At 44.9% G+C, this 24493-nt stretch overlaps 1 protein-coding gene across 50 annotated transcripts in view; it reads left to right on the top strand.

Annotated features, from left to right (window-relative positions):
* LOC118373116 (WD repeat-containing protein 7) overlaps positions 1-24493 on the top strand; it is a 401772-nt gene that overhangs the window by 15268 nt on the left and 362011 nt on the right. For 47 of the 50 annotated variants that reach the window (XR_008142316.1, XR_008142328.1, XR_008142323.1 and 44 more), the window contains exons 5-12: positions 318-492; positions 2653-2729; positions 4470-4589; positions 4862-5007; positions 6987-7089; positions 18914-19061; positions 19329-19577; positions 23006-23226. Coding sequence is in view for 7 of the 50 variants with exons in the window: in XM_052525011.1 (XP_052380971.1) it covers positions 318-492; positions 2653-2729; positions 4470-4589; positions 4862-5007; positions 6987-7089; positions 18914-19061; positions 19329-19577; positions 23006-23226 (1239 nt within the window). In the remaining 43 variants the exon portion in view is untranslated. Of the gene's footprint in view, positions 1-317; positions 493-2652; positions 2730-3038; positions 3060-3215; positions 3232-3505; positions 3522-4469; positions 4590-4861; positions 5008-6986; positions 7090-18913; positions 19062-19328; positions 19578-23005; positions 23227-24493 lie in introns of those variants that run through there. The other 3 variants (XM_052525014.1, XM_052525016.1, XM_052525015.1) reach the window with 3 other exon arrangements.

Below are 24493 nucleotides of genomic sequence, written 5' to 3'. Positions count from 1 at the left end.
CTCTGCTCAAGCAAGGCATTTGATTGGTTTGTTGTGAGGTGTCATTGATTTACACCGTGTTCCCGCCCCTCTTTAGCTGTTTTCTGTCATAGAACTTCCCCAGACTTCCTGTTTTAGGGATACCAGGTTCGTAACGAGGCGGGCGAAACCATGACCTTATCACTAGTCTGTTTTTATATTGTGTCTGAGTCTCACTGGTCCTGTCCTCTACCTATTTCTACCTGTCTGCTGTGTAACGGACATTACCCAGAGATCCTAGGTGCTACTATCCTTGGAACTAACCCCAACTCTAACCCTCACTCTTCTCCTCTGTCTAGTTCTACCAGTTCACCATCGGTACGCAGCGTGAGGGTCGTCTGCTGTGTAATGGACATTACCCAGAGATCCTAGTGGTGGACGCCACCAGCCTGGAGGTCCTCTACTCCCTCGTCTCTAAGATCTCTCCTGATTGGATCAGCTCCATGAGCATCATACACTCACATCGCACACAAGGTAGCCTACTTCACACTATGCTATACAATACTATCCTTTAGTATGCTATACAATACTATCCTTTAGTATGCTATACAATACTATCCTATATTATGCTATACAATACTATCCTTTAGTATGCTATACAATACTATCCTTTAGTATGCTATACAATACTATCCTTTAGTATGCTATACAATACTATCCTTTAGTATGCTATACAATACTATCCTATATTATGCTATACAATACTATCCTATATTATGCTATACAATACTATCCTATATTAAGCTATACAATACTATCCTATATTATGCTATACAATACTATCCTATATTATGCTATACAATACTATCCTATATTATGCTATACAATACTATCCTATATTATGCTATATTATGCTATACAATACTATCCTATATTATGCTATGCTATACAATACTATCCTATATTATGCTATGCTATACAATACTATGCTATGCTGTGCAATACTATCCTATACTATGCTCTGCTATACGATACTATCCTATACTATTCTCTGCTATACCATAATATGCTATCCTATATTATGCTGTGTTATGCTATACTATTCATCATACACACACACACACACACACACACACACACACACACACACACACACACACAGTCAGTCAACCAAAGGGTTCCAAAATTTCAGGAGCTTTACCAAGTTTTCCAAATATCCCGTTTGGATGATTTCCAGAATCAGAAGGGAAAAGGCAGGGAGGGAATCCTGCAAATTTTGGCATTTTTGAAAATGTAACTGAACCTTGCACCTCTAGTCGTCCCACACGGCTAACATCAGCCTCTCTAACTGCCATCCAGGAACAGTCCACTAACGCTTCTAAAACTTGGATTAGATAGACCTCTGACCACGGTAACTGTATTTACCATGGTAACGTTGTTCAACCGTCACAGTCTGTATTTGCCTTGGTAACGTTGTTCAACTGTCAGTCTGTATTTGCCATGGTAACGTTGTTCAACCGTCACGGTCTGTATTTGCCATGGTAACGTTGTTCAACCGTCAGTCTGTATTTGCCATGGTAACGTTGTTCAACCGTCACGGTCTGTATTTACCATGGTAACGTTGTTCAACCGTCAGTCTGTATTTACCATGGTAACGTTGTTCAACCGGCAGTCTGTATTTACCACGGTAACGTTGTTCAACCGTCACGGTCTGTATTTACCATGGTAACGTTGTTCAACCGTCACGGTCTGTATTTACCATGGTAACGTTGTTCAACCGTCAGTCTGTATTTACCATGGTAACGTTGTTCAACCGTCACGGTCTGTATTTACCATGGTAACGTTGTTCAACCGTCACAGTCTGTATTTACCATGGTAACGTTGTTCAACCGTCAGTCTGTATTTACCATGGTAACGTTGTTCAACCGTCACGGTCTGTATTTACCATGGTAACGTTGCTCAACCGTCACGGTCTGTATTTGCCACGGTAACGTCGTTCAACCGTCACGGTCTGTATTTACCATGGTAACTTCGTTCAACCGTCAGTCTGTATTTGCCATGGTAACGTCGCTCAACCGTCACGGTCTCTATTTACCATGGTAACGTCGTTCAACCGTCACGGTCTGTATTTACCATGGTAACGTTGTTCAACCGTCAGTCTGTATTTGCCATGGTAACGTTGCTCAACCGTCAGTCTGTATTTGCCATGGTAACGTCGTTCAACCGTCACGGTCTGTATTTACCATGGTAACGTTGCTCAACCGTCACGGTCTGTATTTGCCATGGTAACGTCGCTCAACCGTCACGGTCTGTATTTACCATGGTAACGTTGCTCAACCGTCACGGTCTGTATGGTTGTATTGAGCCATTGATAGTTGATGCAAACTGTAAACTCCTGATTTGGTGCGGCAGCGTAGCCTAGTGGTTAGAGCTGACAAGCTGACAAGGTACGACTCTGTCGTTCTGCCCCTAAACAGGCAGTTGGCCATGGTAAATACCCACTGTTCCCCGGTAGGCCGTCATTGTAAATAAGAATTTGTTCCTAGTTAAATAAAGATTAAATAATAAAACCACTCAGACTAAAACATTGCATTGTCACCCAATTGTTGCGTTTGTAAAATCACTTCAATAAACAATTATAGGCTGTTAAACTGACACTGTGTCCCCTCATCATAATGTGTCATATCTTTTCAGAGGACACAGTGGTAGCAGTATCGGTCACTGGGATACTGAAGGTGTGGATCATCACTCAGGATGTCAACAGGATGCAGGTAGTGTTACTGAGACACATCAGGATGTCAACAGGATGTGGGTAGAGTGTTACTGAGACACATCAGGATGTCAACAGGATGTGGGTAGAGTGTTACTGAGACACATCAGGATGTCAACAGGATGTGGGTAGAGTGTTACTGAGACACATCAGGATGTCAACAGGATGTGGGTAGAGTGTTACTGAGACACATCATGATGTGGGTAGAGTGTTACTGAGACACATCAGGATGTCAACAGGATGTGGGTAGAGTGTTACTGAGACACATCAGGATGTCAACAGGATGTAGGTTAGTGTTACTGAGACACATCAGGATGTCAACAGGATGCAGGTAGAGTGTTACTGAGACACATCAGGATGTCAACAGGATGTGGGTAGAGTGTTACTGAGACACATCAGGATGTCAACAGGATGTGGGTAGAGTGTTACTGAGACACATCAGGATGTCAACAGGATGTAGGTAGAGTGTTACTGAGACACATCAGGATGTCAACAGGATGCAGGTAGAGTGTTACTGAGACACATCAGGATGTCAACAGGATGTGGGTAGAGTGTTACTGAGACACATCAGGATGTCAACAGGATGTGGGTAGAGTGTTACTGAGACACATCAGGATGTCAACAGGATGTGGGTAGAGTGTTACTGAGACACATCAGGATGTCAACAGGATGTGGGTAGAGTGTTACTGAGACACATCAGGATGTCAACAGGATGTGGGTAGAGTGTTACTGAGACACATCAGGATGTGGGTAGAGTGTTACTGAGACACATCAGGATGTCAACAGGATGCAGGTAGAGTGTTACTGAGGCACATCAGGATGTGGGTAGAGTGTTACTGAGACACATCAGGATGTCAACAGGATGTGGGTAGAGGGGGACAGAGGCACATCAGGATGTGGGTAGAGGGGGACGGGGGCACATCAGGATGTCAACAGGATGTGGGTAGAGGGAGGCACACAGGGGGAGGCACATCAGGATGTCAACAGGATGTGGGTAGAGTGTTACTGAGACACATCAGGATGTCAACAGGATGTGGGTAGAGGGGGACAGAGGCACATCAGGATGTGGGTAGAGGGGGACGGGGGCACATCAGGATGTCAACAGGATGTGGGTAGAGGGGGACGGGGGCACATCAGGATGTCAACAGGATGTGGGTAGAGGGGGACGGGGGCACATCAGGATGTCAACAGGATGTGGGTAGACGGGGGCACATCAGGATGTCAACAGGACTGTGGGTAGAGGGGGACGGGGGCACATCAGGATGTCAACAGGATGTGGGTAGAGGGGGACGGGGGCACATCAGGATGTCAACAGGATGTGGGTAGAGGGGGACGGGGGCACATCAGGATGTCAACAGGATGTGGGTAGAGGGGGACGGGGGCACATCAGGATGTCAACAGGATGCGGGTAGAGGGGGACGGGGGCACATCAGGATGTCAACAGGATGCAGTTAGAGGGGGACAGGGGCACATCAGGATGTTGTTGTGATCGATACTGTTGTTGTTGTGATCATCTACACAATACTCCTATTAACTAGGATTTGTTCCAGCTATGATCATGACTATTGGGACTAATTAGAGTAACTGGGACACACGCAGCCAATCCAAATGTCTATTATACTTCTATTGTTTTTTTTGTTGTTGTTCCTAGGAACATTAGCGGTCGCTAAGTGGGATGGAAATGAATAATGCATTTCGGTCACCTCCTACGTGTGCGTTTCCTCTTCCTGTTCCCCAACAGGATATGGATCCAGTGTTTGAGGAGGAGTCTAAGCCCATCTACTGTGGGGGCTGTCAGAGCATCTCCTTCTGCACCTTCACACAGCTCTCTCTGCTGGTGGTCTGCTCCAAGTACTGGAGGGTAGGTGGCTAGAGCCCATGCTCCCTGGGTCTCTCCCTCACTGCCCTGGTTGAAACATTCATAGAATCACACTGTAGACCTAAGCCCCTTCGATTAGGCTTGTTTCCAGATCTGTTTATGCTGTCAATATGACAATAGGAGTTGTGGCAAGACGACACAAACTGATCGGGCATCAGGCTACAGTAGTGTAGCTTTGTGTTTGAGTCTTCGGCATGGGGGGGTTACGACAACTCTTAATCTTGGACTAACGTATCCTGAAATGTTTGTGTCAGGTGTTTGATGCGGGGGACTATTCCTTGCTGTGCTCAGTGCCCAGTGAGAACGACCAGTCCTGGACCGGAGGAGACTTCATCGCCGCTGACAAGATCATCATCTGGACCGAGGACGGATGCTCCTACATCTACAAGCTCCCCGCCAGGTGAGGAACAGCATCACCTGTATAGGAGACGTGCGTTATGGTGTCCGTTAGTCTGTTATGGTGTCTGTTATGGTGTCCGTTAGTCTGTTATGGTGTCTGTTATGGTGTCCGTTAGTCTGTTATGGTGTCCGTTAGTCTGTTATGGTGTCTGTTATGGTGTCCGTTAGTCTGTTATGGTGTCTGTTATGGTGGTGTCCGTTAGTCTGTTATGGTGTTTGTTATGGTGTCCGTTAGTCTGTTATGGTGTCCGTTAGTCTGTTATGGTGTCCGTTAGTCTGTTATGGTGTCCGTTAGTCTGTTATGGTGTCCGTTAGTCTGTTATGGTGTCCGTTAGTCTGTTATGGTGTCCGTTAGTCTGTTATGGTGTCCGTTAGTCTGTTATGGTGTCCGTTAGTCTGTTATGGTGTCTGTTATGGTGTCTGTTATGGTGTCTGTTATACTCGTTGTACCCTTCTACTTTGACTCACCTGACAACTATGAATGGAGGTCAGTAATTATTATTTTTTAAATGCACAATGCAATTATCACAAATATATGATTTCCCATGTTATATCCTCACTAGACCATGGGCTATAAAGGCCTGTGGAAAGTTGCGTAATGTAAATAAAACCAGGGAGGTTCAAACTAGACTCATTTGGTGAATTTGCGATGCATGTAAGTTAAGACGTTTTGAGATACAGTTTACTAAGACATACAACGCCTTCAGGAGGTATTCAGACCCCTTGACTTTCTCCACATTTTGTTCCATTACAGCCTTATTCTAAAATGGATCAAATACTTTATTTTACTTTTTTGGTCATCAATATACATAATGACAAAGCGAGGACTGTTTTTTTGTTGTTGAAAACAAACAAACAGAAATACCTTATACATACACTGCAGTTCACAAGTTTGGGGTCATTTAGAAATGTTTTTGAAAGATAAGGACTTTTTTTGTCCTTTTTAAAATAACATGAAATTTATCAGAGTTGTCTGTTTCTCAAATTAGTCACTCCAATGTACTTGTCCTCTTGCTCAGTTGTACACCGGGGCCTCCCACTCTTTCAATTCTGATTAGAGCCGGTTTGCGCTGTTCTGTGAAGGGAGCATTGTACGAGATCTTCAGTTTCTTGGCAATTTCTCACATGGAATAGTCTTTATTTCTCAGAACAAGTATAGACTGACAAGTTTTGTCTCTGGCCATTTTGAGCCTGTAATCGAACCCACAAATGCTGATGCTCAAGATACTCAGCTAGCCTAAAGAAGGCCAGTTTTATTACTTCTTTAATCAGACCAACTGTTTTCAGCTGTGCTAACATAATTGCAAAAGGGTTTTCTAATGATCAATTATCCTTTTAAAATGATCAACTCTGATTAGCTAACACAACGTGCCACTGGAACACAGGAGTGATGGTTGCTGATAATGGGCCTCTGTACACCCATGTAGATATTCCATAAGAGTCTGCCTTTTCCAGCTACAATATTAATTTACAACATTAACAATGTCTGCACTGTATTTCTGATAAATTTGATGTTTTAATGGACACACTTTTTTGCTTTTCTTTCAAAAACAAGAATTTCTAAGTTTGTGGAAACTTTGAACATTAAGAGTTATATGTCAGAGTACACCTGGTCTAAACTAAGTTTTATTTCACTTCCTCTTCTTATCGATTGTGTCCGTCTGGTAAGTGGCTCTGAAAAGCTTTTTTTGTTGATATTTGCCTCTATGGTTTTCACTTGAGACTAGCGGTTTTAGTTGTAGTTTGGATTGGGTTTAGCAGGGAAACCACTAGTCAGAAAGGCTGTTCGTCTTCTACGTGCCATAAGAAACCATTCTGAGGTGGATTTCCCTGTTTTAGGTTTAGTTTGTTTTACAGGTTTGTGTGTGTTACAGTTGCGATGGTGGATTAGTTAGTTGTAGTTTTAGTTGATTTGTAGGTGGTGAGAGAAATAACTAAACTGGGCTGACCTCTGTTCCTTTCACCTCTCCTCTCTCCCAGCTGCCTGCCTGCCAGTGAACACTTCCGTACTGATGTAGGAAAGACTGCAGAAGGCTCCATCCCACCTCTGGTGTACAGCATCGCGGACCGCACAGACAAACAGGTTACTCCTCTCCATCCATCACACACAATCACTCACTCACTCTGTGAAGAGCTTTCTGGTTTAAAGGCAGAAATAAGATCTGTTTTGAAGTCCTTTTTGCACAACTAAACCTTGTGCCACCTCTATGTTAATGGTACATGCTCTCTTAGGTTGAAGAGAGTCAGTAGGACTGCTAGTATCAGTCCTTTAACTAGGTAACAGAGTGTATTTTGTTGTTTGTCAATGTCCTTTGTTTTGTCTGTTAGCCTGGGTGCCAGTCTGTTTTTGCTTTCTCGCCAAATTTGACAAGGAGTTGTCAAGAATGGCACAAACAGATCTGGGATCAGGCTAGTGTTCTGTACTGTATTTAATTTAGGATGTTACGTAGTCTACATATTCATTTCCTGTCTGCCTTTCTGTTGTTTTTCTTATTGTTTTGCTCTCTGTCTGTCTGTTTTATTACCCTCCCCTCCCCAATGGGCCTTGGCCCTGATCGGAGAGCGTGTGCTCCTCAGACTGAGGAGTCTGGTGAGGGGGTAGACATGGTGGTGCTGTGCCACCCTGACAGCGGAGTAGACTTGGAGCTCTACACCCCAGAGCTGCTATTCCACCAGCAGCCTCTAGAGGCACCAGTAAGCTCAGTGCTGCAGTGTACAGCAGGAGAGAGGCACACACTGGCTCTGTCCAGCAGGGGGAGCTCTCAGCTCTCAGTCACAGATTCAGCACATTCACTCAATGTTCAGAGATGAAGCATGCAGACCGGGGATAGGAAGATGTATGTTGGTGTGATGTTATGGGGAAATGACAGATAACGACATTTAGTGCCCCGTGTATAGTATACTAGTGATTTGATCAATACCATATTTGATGTTAATTAAAAGATGACACAGCGATATGACACAGCTGCAGAAGGTAATCAGCGGTGTGTGGCAAATTCCGCAACAACTACGAGGATCAACTTCTCCCCTATTTTGGTCCCGTGACTAACAGTGTGAAGCAAACCCGTACACATGCGCAGATACTGTGTGAGAGTACAGTCTTGCATCTTGCTCATCTCAATATCTGCGGTGCTGCTCGTGGGCAATGTAATTTCGCTGAGTCTATTTGCAAATTGGTATCCAAAAATGTTACTAATATAGTCTTTGGTCTGTATTATCTTGATGGAGACATGCCTGATAATCGATCTGCAATACATTGATCTGAATTCCGATTGACTCGCATGCTTTGGTTTATGATATATCAGCCAATCAAAATCAAATCTCCAAAGCCCTGTTTATTTAGTAAGCTGAACAGCGATTGGATACCTGACCCTGTGACGTGTGCACCTCTACGATGCTGTCTTTCTGATTGGCCAGTTCTCTCAACTCACTCTGACTCACCTGATTCCATGCTCCTCTCACTAAAATCTCAATCATCATTCTCATCTTGGTCTTCACACTGGGGCAGATGCATGTCAAGTCCCTAAACTGCTTTCCCTCTAGAAATCAGATCAATACACCGATCATGACATTTGATACATTGATAACAGGTAGAAAATGTATCATCTACATTTAAACTAAAACCCAGTGGAAGAAGAGTGGAAGCCACTCTTAGGTCTGTTGGGCCCCCCCCCCCCCTTTATTCTCTAGTCATTCTCCAACACTCCAGTGCCTTTTGTCTTTGACCTTTTATTTTAAAATCTTTTGGATTGAGTTAATCTTTCACATCAATCTTTGATTAGTTTTCTGTGTGTTCTCTTGTGTGTGTGTGTGTGTTCTCGTGTGTGTGTTCTGTGTTCTCGTGTGTGTATCTGCTTCTGTGTTCTGGTGTGTGTGTGTGTGTGTGTGCTTCTGTGTGACCCGATGGGCGTGGCACTTAAACAAATTTTTGTCGGCTATTTGTTAGTTAACTTGTCTATAATTCGATACATGCTGCTTCTCTGCCATTACTTGTTGCCCTAAAAAGACAAAATAAACCCTTGCTCAGCGAAAAAAGATGTCGTACATCGATAGAATGAGTGTCTCAATTGACTTGACACAGTTTTCTCTCTTCATTTCTGCTTCTCTCACACAGAAAATAAGTTTAGGGACCGGGGGAAAAAATACATGAACTCAACTGGAACATTTCCAAGTTCGACTGGTTTTAAGGGAACTAAAAGCTGTCAAAACAACATGTTTCTGATAAGATTTCAGTTTGGCTTGGATGCATATTTATTGTGGTTGAAATACTGTCAGCTCTGACGATGCTGATAAAGAGAGCACGTTTGCAGATAGTCCCTGACCACGCAGTCATTCTCTCAAGGTGCTGAAATAAATCATTTCTCCACTCTTGTTCCCGAGTCAAATTTTGACTGCAACAAACTGATTAATTCTGCAGGAGTTAACTTTAGATGAGGCTATGTGAGGGTTTATATTAACATTATGAGGCTATGTGAGGGGTTATAGTTAACATTATGAGGCTATGTGAGGGGTTATAGTTAACATTATGAGGCTATGTGAGGGTTATAGTAACATTATGAGGCTATGTGAGAGGTTTATTAACATTTAATGTGATTATAGTAACATTATGAGGCTGTGAGAGGTTATATTAACATTATGAGGCTATGTGAGGGGTTATAGTAACATTATGAGGCTATGTGAGAGGTTATAGTTAACATGAGGCTATGTGAGAGGTTATAGTTAACATGAGGCTATGTGAGAGGTTATAGTAACATTATGGGCTATGTGAGGGTTATAGTTATGAGGCTATGTGAGGTTATAGTTAACATTATGAGGCTATGTGAGGGTTATAGTAACACATGAGGCTATGTGAGGGTTATAGTAACATTGGGGCTATGTGAGGGTTATAAACATTATGGGGGCAGGGGTTATAGTAACAGTGAGCTTTCAGTTAACATTTCAAATTAAATTGTATTGGTCATATACACATAGTTAGCATTATGAGATGAGGGGTTAACATTGTGGGTGTGAGGGTTATAGTAAATTATGAGGCTATGTGTTATATTAACATTATGAGGCTATGTGAGAGGTTATAGTAACATTATGAGGCAGTGCAGTTATATTAATATATGAGGCTATGTAGGTTATAGTTAACATTATGAGGCTATGTGAGAGGTTATAGTAACATTATGAGGCACAGGTTATATTAACATAATGAGGCTATGTGAAGGTTATATTAACATAATGAGGCTATGTGAGAGGTTATATTAAATTATGAGGCTAAGAGGTTATATTAACATTATGACTATGTGAGAGGTTTAAACAACATGTGAATGTAACATTATGAGGCTATGTGAAGTTAAGTAACACTTGAGGCTATGTGAAATCATTAAACTGTCCACTTGAGGGTTAAGCAACATTATGCTATTGAGGGGTTATATTAACATTTGAGGCACATGTTAACATTATGAGGCTATGTGTTATATTAAATTAATAACAACAGGCTATGTGAAATAGTAACATTAGGCAATCAGTAACAAGAGGCTATGTGAGAGGTTATAGTAACATTATGAGGCTATGTGAGGGTTATATTAACATTATGGGGCCACAGACCACTTCTCAGCTGATTCCATGCTTCCTGGCATTATGATGTTTTGGTCTTCACATTATGAATGCTGTTATAGTAACATTATGAGGTACTTTCACATTATAGTGGTATTGCATGAGTATCATGGAGGGGTCTAGTAACATTAAAACCCACACAAGTTATAGTAACTCAGGCTATGTGAGTTTAGCCAGGATTATATTAACATAATGAGGCTATGTCAGGCTATGTGAGGGGCTATGTGAGGGGTTATATTAACATAATGTGGCTATGTGAGGGGTTATATTAACATTATGAGGATGTGGAGCTGTTATAGTAACATTTTGCTATGTGAGGGGTTCTGTCAGCGTAGTGTCCATATTAGCATGGAGGCGTTGAGGGGTTAGGAGACAGGCCAGTATATTAACATGAGGCTATGTGAGGGGTTATAGTAACATTATGAGGCCAGGGGTTACAACCCATGCAGCTATTTGTGGATAGTAACATTATACTATGCTGAGGGGTTCCGCCATTTGTGCATGGAGGTTATATTAACATTATGCAGGAGGGATGTAGTAACTGAGGCCATGAGGGTTAATTAACAAATGGGGCCTGAGGGGAAAGTAACATTATGGGGCTATGTGAGGGTTATAGTAACATTATACATGTGAGGGGTTATGTAACATTATGGGGCTATGTGAGGGGTTATAGTAACATTAGGGCTATGTGAGGGGTTATAGTAACATAATGAGGCTATGTGAGGGGTTATATTAAATACTGAGGCTATGTGAGGGGTTATATTAACATAATGAGGCTATTGCAGTTATAGTAACATTATGAGGCCATGTGCACATATTAACATAATGAGGCTATGTGAGAGGTTATATTAACATTATGTCTATGTTGAGAGGTTATAGTAACATTATGAGGCTATGTGAGAGGTTATATTAAAATGAGGCAGAGTAACATGAGGCTATGGTTATATTAACATTATGAGGCTATGTGAGAGGTTATATTAACATTATGAGGCTATGTGAGAGGTTATAGTAACATTATGAGGCTATGTGGGGTTATATTAACATTATGAGGCTATGTGAGGGGTTATATTAACATTATGAGGCTATGTGAGAGGTTATATTAACATAATGAGGCTATGTGAGGGGTTATATTAAATTATGAGGCTATGTGAGGGGTTATAGTAACATTATGAGGCTATGTGAGGGGTTATAGTAACATGAGGCATGTGAGGGTTATAGTTAACATTATGAGGCTATGTGTTATATTAACATTATGAGGCTATGTGAGAGGTTATATTAACATTATGAGGCTATGTGAGGGGTTATAGTAACATTATGAGGCTTCTGTTATATTAACATTATGGGGCATGTGAGGGGTTACAGTCATTCCAGCATGACCGTTATATTAACATTTGGGGCTATGGAGAGGTCATTAACATTATGGTGTGGGGGTAGTAACATTATGAGGCTTTGAGAGGTTATATTAACATTATGGGGCTATCTGAGGGGTTATAGTAACCCTCTATGTTATAGTAACATTATGGGGCCATGTGAGGGGTTATAGGTAACTGGGGCCATGTGAGGGGTTATAGTAACATTATGAGGCTATGTGAGGGGTTATATTAACATTATGAGGCTATGTGAGAGGTTATAGTAACATTATGGGGCTATGTGAGGGGAGATCCTCAGACCCATAATGAGGCTATGTGAGACCATATGCTATGTGGTTATGCATTCCTGAGGTTGGTAACATTATGAGGCTGAGAGGTTCATTATGAGGCTAGTAACAATGAGGCAAGGACAATGCTCGACCTCATGTGAGAGGCTGGATGTGTAGTAACAGGCTATGTGAGAGGTTAATTAACATTATGGGGCTGCATTATGAGCAGTGAGAGGTTATAGTAACAGGCTATGTGAGGGGTTATAGTAACATTATGAGGCTATGTGAGACTGTTATAGTAACATTATGGGGCTATGTGAGGGGTTATAGTAACATTAAGGGGCCTGAATAGTAACATTATGAGGCTATGTGAGGGAGCACATCTGAGTTATATTAACATTATGATCATTAACATAATGAGCGCTATGTGAGGGGTTATATTAACACCAGTAACGCTATGTGACGTTATATTAACATTATGAGGCAGACTGTTATATTCCATGAGTTGGCGGATGAGGCTTTTGAGGGGTTATATTAACATGGCTCTGGGAGTAACATTATGAGGCTATGTGAGGGGAGACCATTATGCCACCTATGTGAGGTTATAGCATGAGGCTATGTGAGGGTTATGTAACATTATGAGGCTATGGAGGGGTCATGAGGCTATGTGAGGTAACATTATGACTATGTGGGGGTTACAGTTAACACTGACTGAGCCTCATTTGAGGCTTGTTTAAGGACAGGGTTACATCAAAGGTTGAGGGATCAGCCTGTAGTGTGGTTTTCATTATGAGGCACTTTATAGTTTTGAGGTGTGATATTAACAAATGAGGCCAGACATTTCATGGGTTCGATAAATTTGATTTCCATTATGAAAAAATTTTGTGTGATTTTAACATTTGTATGTGAGGGGTTATATTAACATTATGAGGCACATTTGAGGCTACATTCCACTATGTAAAGAAATTTAATAAGAATATTTCATTCATTCAGATCTAGGATGTTATTTTAGTGTTCCCTTAATTTCTTTTGAGCAGTTTATATAAATATTAGGATGAGAAATGTAGGTATATATGAGATGAGTAAAGCGGTATGTAAACATTATTAAACCATGATTCCATGTCTATGTAAAACAAACACGACACATCACCAAACGTAACAAGCACAAACACCAGCGGGCAAAACAAACTTTAACACCCATCCCAAAACCCCAACAAGGAACAGGTGAAAACAATCAGACAAAAACAAACGAAAAGGAAAAAGGGATCGGTGGCAGCTAGTAGACCGACCGCGAGCGCCGCCCGAACGACCGCCGAGCGCCACCCGAACAGGAAGAACAGCCACCTGCAGTGGTATTTGTGACACAAGCGCAGTGGCCTCTTAAGGTGAAGGGTTGCGTAACTGGGTGGTAGCTTGTAGACCGGCGACGACTGCCGAGCGCCGCCCGAACAGGAAGAACAGCCACCTGCAGTGGTATTCGTGACACAAGCGCAGTGGCCTCTTAAGGTGAAGGGTTGCGTAACTGGGTGGTAGCCGGCTAGTGATGGCTATTCAACAGCCTGATGGCCTTGAGATGGAAGCTGTTTTTCCATCTCTCTGTCCCAGCTTTGATACACCTGTACTGACCTCGCCTTCTGGATGATAGCGGGGTGAACAGGCATGGGCTCGGGTGGTTATTGTCCTTGATCTTTATGGCCTTCCTGTGACATCGGATGTTGTTAGGCATCCTGGGGGCTGGCAATGTGTCCCCGGTGATGCGTTGGGAAGACTGCACAACCCTCTGGAGAGCCCTGCTGTTGCACTTCAATTGTGCATCTGTTAAAGTTTGAGGTTCTTTGCTGAATTTCTTCAACCTCCTGAAGGTTGAAGAGGCACTGCCTTCACTATACTGTCTTGTGTGACTGGACCATTTCAGTTTGTCAGTGATGTGTACGCCGAGGAACTTGAAGCTTTAAACTTTTAAGGCCGTTGAGGTTTCTGCTTGAGGTGGGATGTAAATGACCGTGGTGATGACTTAGGATAGTTCTCTTGGGAGATAGCAACCATATTATTTTAATTGAGGTTTTCTAGGTCGGGTGAACAAAATTACTTGAGTTCCTGTATGTTCCTAGAATTACACTATGAGTTGTTAATCATGAAACATACACCCCCATCCTTCTTCCTGGAGAGATATTTACTCCTGTCTGCGTGATGAACTGAGAATCCTGCAGGGTTTACTGACTCTGACAGAGTATCCCAAGAGAGCCATGTTTCCTTGAAACAAAGTATGTTCCAGGCCCTGATGTCTCTCTGGAAAGAAAGCTCTAAGCTCATCAACTCTGGAAGGAGATCCTCACCCTGAGCTCGTCTACTTTATTGTGCAAAGACTGAATATTAGCGAGTAATATACTCTGACGTGGTGGGTGTTGTGCCCCCCTCCTAAGTCGAACTGGAAGGTTCTGGAGTGCCTCTCCTTGGACGGTGACGTTTTGGGTTGGCTTTTGGAATAAGTTCAATTGGGAGAGTGAACAATGGAGCTGCTCTCTTATTCCTGGTCGTAATGCTGGTAGTTCTGGTGAGTTACTGCCGCCCGGGTCTGCCACGGGGTTCAGAGTTTCAATCAACATCTTGAGCCAAGGGCAGACACTTGTTTTGAAGTTTGCGGGCGGGACTACCGCATCACTTGACCATGACCAACTCATGTCCGCTGGCTACACGAGCAGGACGAGTGCCGCGTTCAAATCATCTGGGAAGTCTTAAATCTCTGACTTCAGTGCGTTCATCACAACTGGAAACCCGGAAATCTCCAACTTCCAACTTCAGTGCGTTCATCACAACTGGAAACCCGAGGTCAAATAATGACGTCAGTGATCTTCATGTTGGAAAGAGTTTCCGACTTGGAATTCCGAGTTGGATGACCTTTGAACTTTTTTATTTTTTATCTTATCTCATTTGGAGCTCAATCCGCAGTTGTCTTGAACTCACTGATGTTGGATTATTTCTGAGTTTCCAGTTGTTTTGAATGTGGCATAAAGCCTAACCCAAACCATTGCCTGCCCCTAACGGAATACATTTTTCAAAAAATTGACCTTCATCAAAGAGCAGTGGGCCGGAGTCGATTCTGGCATTCTGTTTACCACTGCACCACACAGGCAATGAGGTTACCAATCATTTAATACCTTTTATTTACCTATTGATTGCCTTCAACATAATAATAAAACAATTCATATTTAAAAAAAAAAATAATAATAAATACATCTACCACTTAAATGTCAGCTTATTATAATCCACATAAGAATTCAGCAGAGAAACGCTGTAGCCTCAAACAAAGCCTCCACTTAGCCTACATATAAACTCAGCAACAACAACAAAACGTCCTGTCAACTGCGTTTATTTTCAGCGAACGTAACGTGTGTAAATATTTGTATGAACATAATAAGATTCAACAACTGAGACAAACTGAACAAGTTTCACAGACATGTGACTAACAGAAATGGAATAATGTGTCCCTGAACAAAGGGGGTTAAATCAAAAGTAACAGTCAGTATCTGGTGTGGCCACCAGCTGCATTAAGTACTGCAGTGCATCTCCTCATGGACTGCACCACATTTGCCAGTTCTTGCTGTGAGATGTTAACCCACTCTTCCACCAAGACACCTGCAAGTTCCCTGACATTTCTGAATGGGGGAATCACAGACACTTCTAGGGGAATGGCCGTCGCCCTCACCCTCTGAGCCAACAGGTCCCAGACACTTCTAGGGGAATGGCCGTCGCCCTCACCCTCTGAGCCAACAGGTCCCAAATGTGCTCAATGGGGTTGAGATCTGCTTTCTTCTCTGGCCACGGCACAACACTGACATTCCTGTCTTGTAGGAAAACACACACAGAACATTGTCATGCTGGAGGGTCATATCAGGATGAGCCTGCAGGAAGGGTACCACATGAGGGAGGAGAATCTTCCCTGTAACACACAGCGTTGAGATGGCCTGCAATGACACCGATGATGCTGTGACACACCGCCCCAGACCATGACGGACCCTCCACCACCAAATCGACCCCGCTCCAGAGTACAGGCCTCGGTGTAACACTCATACCTTTGACGATAAATGCAAATCCGACCATCACCCCTGGTGAGACAACTGCGACTCGTCAGTGAAGAGCACTTTTTGCCAGCCCTGTCTGGTCCAGCGACGGTGGGTTTGTGCCCATAGGCCCATTGGCAACGTTGTTGCTGGTGATGTCTGGTGAGGACCTGCCTTACAACAGGCCTACAAGCCCTCAGTCCAGCCTCTCTCAGCCTATTGTGGATAGTCTGAGCACTGATGGAGGGATTGTGCGTTCCTGGTATAACTCGCACAGTTGTTACTGCCATCCTGTACCTGTCCCACAGGTGGGATGTTCAGATGTACCGATCCTGTGCAGGTGTTACACGTGGTCTGCCACTGCGAGGACGAACAGCTATCCGTCCTGTCTCCCTGTAGCGCTGTCTTAGGCCTCTCACAGTACGGACATTGCAATTTATTGCTCTGGCCACACCTGCAGTCCTCATGCCTCCTTGCAGCATGCCTAAGGCACGTTCACGCAGGTGAGCTGATTCTTTTTTTTGTTTTTCAGGGTCACTAGAAAGGCCTCTTTAGTGTCCTAAGTTTTCATAACTGTGACCTTAATTGTCTACCGTCTGTAAGCTGTTCGTGTCTTAACGACCGTTCCACAGGTGCATGTTCATTAATTGTTTATGGTTCCTTGAACAAGCATGGGAAACAGTGTTTAAACCCTTTACAATGAAGAGTCTGAACTTATTTGGATTTTTACGAATTATCTTTGAAAGAAAGGGATGTTTATTTTTTTTGCTGAGTTTAGTACTGCATGGTATACAAACACCGCTTTATGCTGCCACCTGGTGGCCATTCTAAATATATTATTCTGATATTCAAACCTTACTGCTGCAGGATTTATTATTTTCCTCCTGCGACGAACGAGGGCAACGACGAACGAGGTCAAATTAAGATCTGACTTCTGTATAAGCCTATCAACGTAAAGATTATTGTTCAGTCCGCTGATTTCCATGTAAACTTCTGATGGACATTTTATTTTAATTTTAATTTTAAGGTTAGTTATTTTTTACGAAGTCTTTCATTTAACTACCTTGTTTTGGCTCTCAGACAGTGTCAAGTAAATAGACTGTAGTCTGAGCATCTACCTCAACATCTAGCAACCTCATATTAGGTGCCTGACTACCTGACAACCTGGCCACAGAGTGTCTCCTCCATTAGACATTACAGGGATCCGGTTCCATCCCATCTTTTTCTGTTACCGTGACGATCACATTAACTAGGACTTCCTGGAAATGGGGTCAGCGGGCAGGTTGCCAGGTCGTTAGGTTGTCGTTAGGTTGGTTACCACTGTGCCTTTTTTTCTACTGCAGTCAGGAACACAATTATAGCTGTGTAAATGGGTCAAATGAAAGATCAAAGTTTGCGTCCCAAATGGCACACTATTCCCTACGTAGTGCCCTAATTCTGACTAGAACCCTATTCCCTACGTAGTGCACTACTTCTGACCAGAACCCTATTCCCTACGTAGTGCACTACTTCTGACCAGAACCCTATTCCCTACGTAGTGCCCTACTTCTGATCAGAACCCTATTCCCTACGTAGTGCCCTACTTCTGACCAGAACCCTATTCCCTACGTAGTGCACTACAGACCAGAGCCCTATGGAACCCTATTCCCTACGTAGTGCCCTACTTCAGACCAGGGTGCAATTAGTTTTATTAGGCAAAGGATCAGTTAATGAAGGACCATTAACCAACATGCATAACTATGGATATTCAGTCCTTTGCTAGATCTGTTAGGCAGACAAATAATAACGGATCCCAAGTCTCATATGTTGTTCATGGCACCAGTGTTCTGCCTCAACAATTTATTGTGTCTAGCTAGCTGCTTAGCATCTTGTCTAGCTAGCTGCTTAGCATCTTGTCTAGCTAGCTGCTTAGCATCTTGTCTAGCTAGCTGCTTAGCATCTTGTCTAGCTAGCTGCTTAGCATCTTGTCTAGCTAGCTGGTTTGTATCCTGATGATTCAGTGCTTTGCTGTCCAGAGAACTGAGTTAGGGGATATTTTAGTATGGGGGAGGGGGGCAATCAATGCATGTGTTGTACTGTAGGTAACCCTGTTGGTAGTTGAGTAAGCGGTCACTTCTTCCAGCTTGGCATCCTCTTTATATCACAGTGGTGTTTTCTAGTGCTAAACGTTAATAACAGCACATCCCAATGCTCCCATGGCATGAGATCATGTCCCCTGCAAGGCCGGCTTCCCCTTCTTGTACAGAGCAGAATATAATATTCTGGTGTTTTTAGATCCATGGTACAACAAGACTACAGTTATGCTGTCCTGCTTTCATTCTCACCATTTATACTATCCTTCAATACAATCCCTGTAGTTGTTATGAAATAATTGTTATCGTTAAGACTAGACCATTTATCACAGCGCACAAATAGTGGTTTTGGCATGGATATAGGACGGTGTTGGTGTCTCCTGTATGTATGTTACATGGTACTGTGCTTTGCCAGAGACAGTAATGTCCTGCCGTAGACATGGCCCTGAACGCAGAGATATACAGACATAATACAAGTGTTCACATTCTAGAACACTATTTTCATCTTCTAACGTTCCGTGTTCCGTGTTCCAGCTCCTCATCTGTCCCCCGGTGACACGGTTCTTCTACGGCCGTCGGGAGCCCTTCCACAAGCTGCTGGTCCAGGGAGATTCAGCCGGACGCCTCACCCTCTGGAGCATCCCAGACACCTCGCCCCTGCAGCCCCTCTCCACCGCAGCAGGTACCATTTAGTCCACTAGGTGGCGTAAGTGTCCCAAGTCTGTATTGATGCTGTGGGTGAGAATTAGATGGCTTTTATGCCATCAGCTGGCAAAAACCAGTGAAATCATTCCAGTGCGTGTGAAGTACATTCCTCATGATTCATCTTCATGACTATGCAATGCCACGAAGCAAAGGCCCTTTTCTGGTGTAAGTCAGGTTGGATAGATGTCTGTTTTGGGTCTGTACGTAGTTAATACTGTTGTTATCTACTTCCCCTGTCCCTCAGAGCTCCAGGTGTCCTCCACAATCTCCCTCCAGGAGGCCTTTGACAAGCTGGCTCCCCTGTCGGCGGGCATCATAGACCAGCTGAGTGTGACGCCCGGGTCGGAGGAGCCCATCAAGGTGACGGCCAGCGTCTACATCCCCTCCCAGGGCAGGCTGGTGTGTGGCAGAGAGGACGGAAGTATCATCCTGGTCCCCGCCACACAGACCGCCATCGTACAGCTGCTGCAGGGAGAACACATGCTGCGGAGAGGTGAGGGAGGAGGGGTCAGGGGAGAGTGTGGGTGAGGTCAGGGGAGAGTGTGGGTGAGGTCAGGGGAGAGTGTGGGTGAGGTCAGGGGAGAGCGTGGGTGAGGTCAGGGGAGAGCGTGGGTGAGGGGGAGTGGGGGTGGGAAAGGGGAAAAAGCAAAGGTGATACCTAAGACAGTTGCGGCGGCTGTATTACCGCCACACCGGCAGTCATGAGTCATGACCGCAGACAAATTCCACGTGACCTTTGAGTCATGGTAACCTCCTTTTAATAATAATAATAATAATATATGCCATTTAGCAGACGCTTTTATCCAAAGCGACTTACAGTCATGTGTGCATGAGTGGTCCCGGGATCGAACCCACTACCCTGGCGTTACAAGCGCCATGCTCTACCAACTGAGCTACAGAAGGACCTTTTAATCACTCTGGACATGTGTTAGTAGTGCCCAGCTTCTTAAACAACCATCAGGTCCTAATGGCCTGGTACTCAGGGCTCTATTGTCCCTCCATCAGGTCCTAATGGCCTGGTACTCAGGGCTCTATTGTCCCTCCATCAGGTCCTAATGGCCTGGTACTCAGGGCTCTATTGTCCCTCCATCAGGTCCTAATGGCCTGGTACTCAGGGCTCTATTGTCCCTCCATCAGGTCCTAATGGCCTGGTACTCAGGGCTCTATTGTCCACCCATCAGGTCTTAATGGCCTGGTACTCAGGGCTCTATTGTCCACCCATCAGGTCCTAATGGCCTGGTACCCAGGGCTCTATTGTCCACCCATCAGGTCCTAATGGCCTGGTACTCAGGGCTCTATTGTCCCTCCATCAGGTCCTAATGGCCTGGTACTCAGGGCTCTATTGTTCCTCCATCAGGTCCTAATGGCCTGGTACTCAGGGCTCTATTGTTCCTCCATCAGGTCCTATTGGCCTGGTACTCAGGTCTATATTGTTCCTCCATCAGGTCCTAATGGCCTGGTACTCAGGGCTCTATTGTTCCTCCATCAGGTCCTGATGACCTGGTACTCAGGGCTCTATTGTTCCTCCATCAGGTTCTAATGGTCTGGTACTCAGGGCTCTATTGTTCCTCCATCAGGTCCTAATGGCCTTGTACTCAGGGCTCTATTGTTCCTCCATCAGGTTCTAATGGCCTGGTACTCAGGGCTCTATTGTTCCTCCATCAGGTCCTAATGGCCTGGTACTCAGGGCTCTATTGTTCCTCCATCAGGTCCTAATGGCCTGGTACTCAGGGCTCTATTGTTCCTCCAATCAGGTCCTAATGGCCTGGTACCCAGGGCTCTATTGTTCCTCCATCAGGTCCTATTGGCCTGGTACCCAGGGCTCTATTGTTCCTCCATCAGGTCCTATTGGCCTGGTACTCAGGTCTATATTGTTCCTCCATCAGGTCCTATTGGCCTTGTACTCAGGGCTCTATTGTTCCTCCATCAGGTCCTAATGGCCTGGTACTCAGGGCTCTATTGTTCCTCCATCAGGTCCTAATGGCCTGGTACTCAGGGCTCTATTGTTCCTCCATCAGGTTCTAATGGTCTGGTACTCAGGGCTCTATTGTCCCTCCATCAGGTCACTAATGACCTGGAACTCAGGGCTCTATTGTCCCTCCATTAGGTCCTAATGGCCTGGTACTCAGGTCTCTATTGTCCCTCCATCAGGTCCTATTGGCCTGGTACTCAGGGCTCTATTGTCCCTCCATCAGGTCCTAATGGCCTGGTACTCAGGGCTCTATTGTCCCTCCATCAGGTCCTATTGGCCTGGTACTCAGGGCTCTATTGTTCCTCCATCAGGTCCTAATGGCCTGGTACTCAGGGCTCTATTGTCCCTCCATCAGGTCCTATTGGCCTGGTACTCAGGGCTCTATTGTTCCTCCATCAGGTCCTATTGGCCTGGTACTCAGGGCTCTATTGTTCCTCCATCAGGTCACTAATGGCCTGGTACTCAGGGCTCTATTGTTCCTCCATCAGGTCCTGATGGCCTGGTACTCAGGGCTCTATTGTTCCTCCATCAGGTCCTAATGGCCTGGTACCCAGGGCTCTATTGTTCCTCCATCAGGTCCTATTGGCCTGGTACCCAGGGCTCTATTGTTCCTCCATCAGGTCCTATTGGCCTGGTACTCAGGTCTATATTGTTCCTCCATTAGGTCCTATTGGCCTTGTACTCAGGGCTCTATTGTTCCTCCATCAGGTCCTAATGGCCTGGTACTCAGGGCTCTATTGTTCCTCCATCAGGTCCTAATGGCCTGGTACTCAGGGCTCTATTGTTCCTCCATCAGGTTCTAATGGCCTGGTACTCAGGTCTCTATTGTCCCTCCATCAGGTCCTATTGGCCTGGTACTCAGGGCTCTATTGTCCCTCCATCAGGTCCTAATGGCCTGGTACCCAGGGCTCTATTGTCCCTCCATCAGGTCCTATTGGCCTGGTACTCAGGGATCTATTGTTCCTCCATCAGGTCACTAATGGCCTGGTACTCAGGGCTCTATTGTCCCTCCATCATGTCCTATTGGCCTGGTACTCAGGGCTCTATTGTTCCTCCATCAGGTCCTATTGGCCTGGTACTCAGGGCTCTATTGTTCCTCCATCAGGTCCTGATGACCTGGTACTCAGGGCTCTATTGTTCCTCCATCAGGTCCTAATGGCCTGGTACCCAGGGCTCTATTGTTCCTCCATCAGGTCCTATTGGCCTGGTACCCAGGGCTCTATTGTTCCTCCATCAGGTCCTATTGGCCTGGTACTCAGGTCTATATTGTTCCTCCATCAGGTCCTATTGGCCTTGTACTCAGGGCTCTATTGTTCCTCCATCAGGTCCTAATGGCCTGGTACTCAGGGCTCTATTGTTCCTCCATCAGGTCCTAATGGCCTGGTACTCAGGGCTCTATTGTTCCTCCATCAGGTTCTAATGGTCTGGTACTCAGGGCTCTATTGTCCCTCCATCAGGTCCTATTGGCCTGGTACTCAGGGCTCTATTGTCCCTCCATCAGGTCCTATTGGCCTGGTACTCAGGGCTCTATTGTTCCTCCATCAGGTCCTATTGGCCTGGTACTCAGGGCTCTATTGTTCCTCCATCAGGTCACTAATGGCCTGGTACTCAGGGCTCTATTTTCGATAGGTAAAAGACTAGATTCAATTGAGAGAAGTCTGATTGATGGGTGAAAATATGATCACTTGCTGAGAGAACAGTTTGTGCAGCCTGAGGCGAGGAACGGAGCGCAATATATTTTATTTGCTACTTTTCTCAAATAATCAATAGCCCGTAGTCGTATCCTGCAGTCCATATATCTTGTGATTTCTAAGGTTTGTTTCATCAGGGTCTACAGTATTAGATTGGGGGGTGGGGGGTGGGGGGTGGGGGGGGGTTGTTTTAACACAGATTGGATCTCTGGATAAGAGCATGTGCAACATTACAATAAAGTCTTCTCTCGTTCCCAGGCTGGCCCCCTCACCGCACCCTGCGGGGTCACCGTAACAAAGTGACGTGCCTGCTGTACCCCCACCAGGTGTCCCCTCGCTACGACCAGCGCTCCCTGGTCTCCGGCGGTGTGGACTTCAGCGTCATCGTCTGGGACATCTTCACTGGGGAGATGAAGCACGTCTTCTGTGTCCACGGGGGAGAGATCACACAGATCCTGGTCCCGCCTGAGAACTGCAGCGTGAGTACTGTTCACACGTGTAGAAGTGAAGGGAATTTGTTTTTGATGTCTCCTCCCCAGCCCTCACTCTTTCATCAGTCTATTTTCTTGTGGGTGGGACTGTTATGAAAATATGGTTAAAAAATATATAAAAAATCCCTTTTTTAAATGATTTATAAAACAAAGACTAGTGGATTTTCCAGCATAGAGAGGTGAGGCCTCAGATTGATCGTTGATTCTAGTCCTGCCCTCTGATCTCACTCAATGATGCCTCCTGTTTCTTCTTAACAAAAGTGGAGAGGCCTGTCACACACACACACACACACACACACACACACACACACACACACACACACACACACACACACACACACACACACACACACACACACAGGCAAACATGCACAGACACACAGCCTCCATCCATCCACCTCACCCTCAGCAGCCTTGTTGTTCTTCTTCTATCCTGTCTGTCTGAATGACAGGCACCAACTTGGTGTCCATTACATGAGACTGGTCCACACTGTAAGTAAAGGTGTCTCTTCTGCTCTTAATGACCTGTTTAGTTATGCAGCTGCTTTAAAGCACGTCGATACTTAAGGACATTTAATTGATAACGTGAGAGAGAGAGAGAGAGAGCGAGGCTGGCGGGATGGAGGGATCCATAATCCCTGTTGGGGAGTTACCTGTGCCCGTCTGGCTCCTCCTCCTCGTCCTCCTTAGTACATCCAACATCCAAGCTGATTGGTTGATAAACATGACCCTGAGCAGCAGTCTTCTCCTGCGCTGTTAAAGGCTCTCTGTATTTCACCCATACACTTCCCACTGTCTGTCTATCCCTGCTCTTAGCCCTGGATACAGACTAGTCCTTTACAGTACAATGGCCTTGACGTGTGCTAGCTGGATGTGGTGAGGTGTGTGTTAGCTGGATACAGTATATCCCTGGTGAGGTGGTGTGCTGGATGTGGTGAGGTGTGTATGTTGGATACAGTATATCCCTGGTGAGGTGTGTGTTAGCTGGATGTGGTGAGGTGTACAGTATATCCCTGGTGAGGTGTGTGTTAGCTGGATGTGGTGAGGTGTGTTGTGTACAGTTGAGTTGGATACAGTATGACCCTGGTGAGGTGTGTGTGGTGTGTGTTAGTTGGATACAGTATAACCCTGGTGAGGGTGTGTTAGCTGGATTCAGTATAACCCTGGTGAGGTGTGTGTTAGCTGGATACAGTGATAACCCTGGTGAGGTGTGTGTTAGCTGGATACAGTATATCCCTGGTGAGGTGTGTGTTAG

The sequence above is a fragment of the Oncorhynchus keta genome, chromosome 9 (assembly GCF_023373465.1).
Source record: "Oncorhynchus keta strain PuntledgeMale-10-30-2019 chromosome 9, Oket_V2, whole genome shotgun sequence".
Taxonomy (NCBI): Eukaryota; Metazoa; Chordata; class Actinopteri; order Salmoniformes; family Salmonidae; genus Oncorhynchus; species Oncorhynchus keta.
Note: the sequence above shows the minus strand (reverse complement) of the source record. Positions and strands in the feature narration are given on the sequence as shown.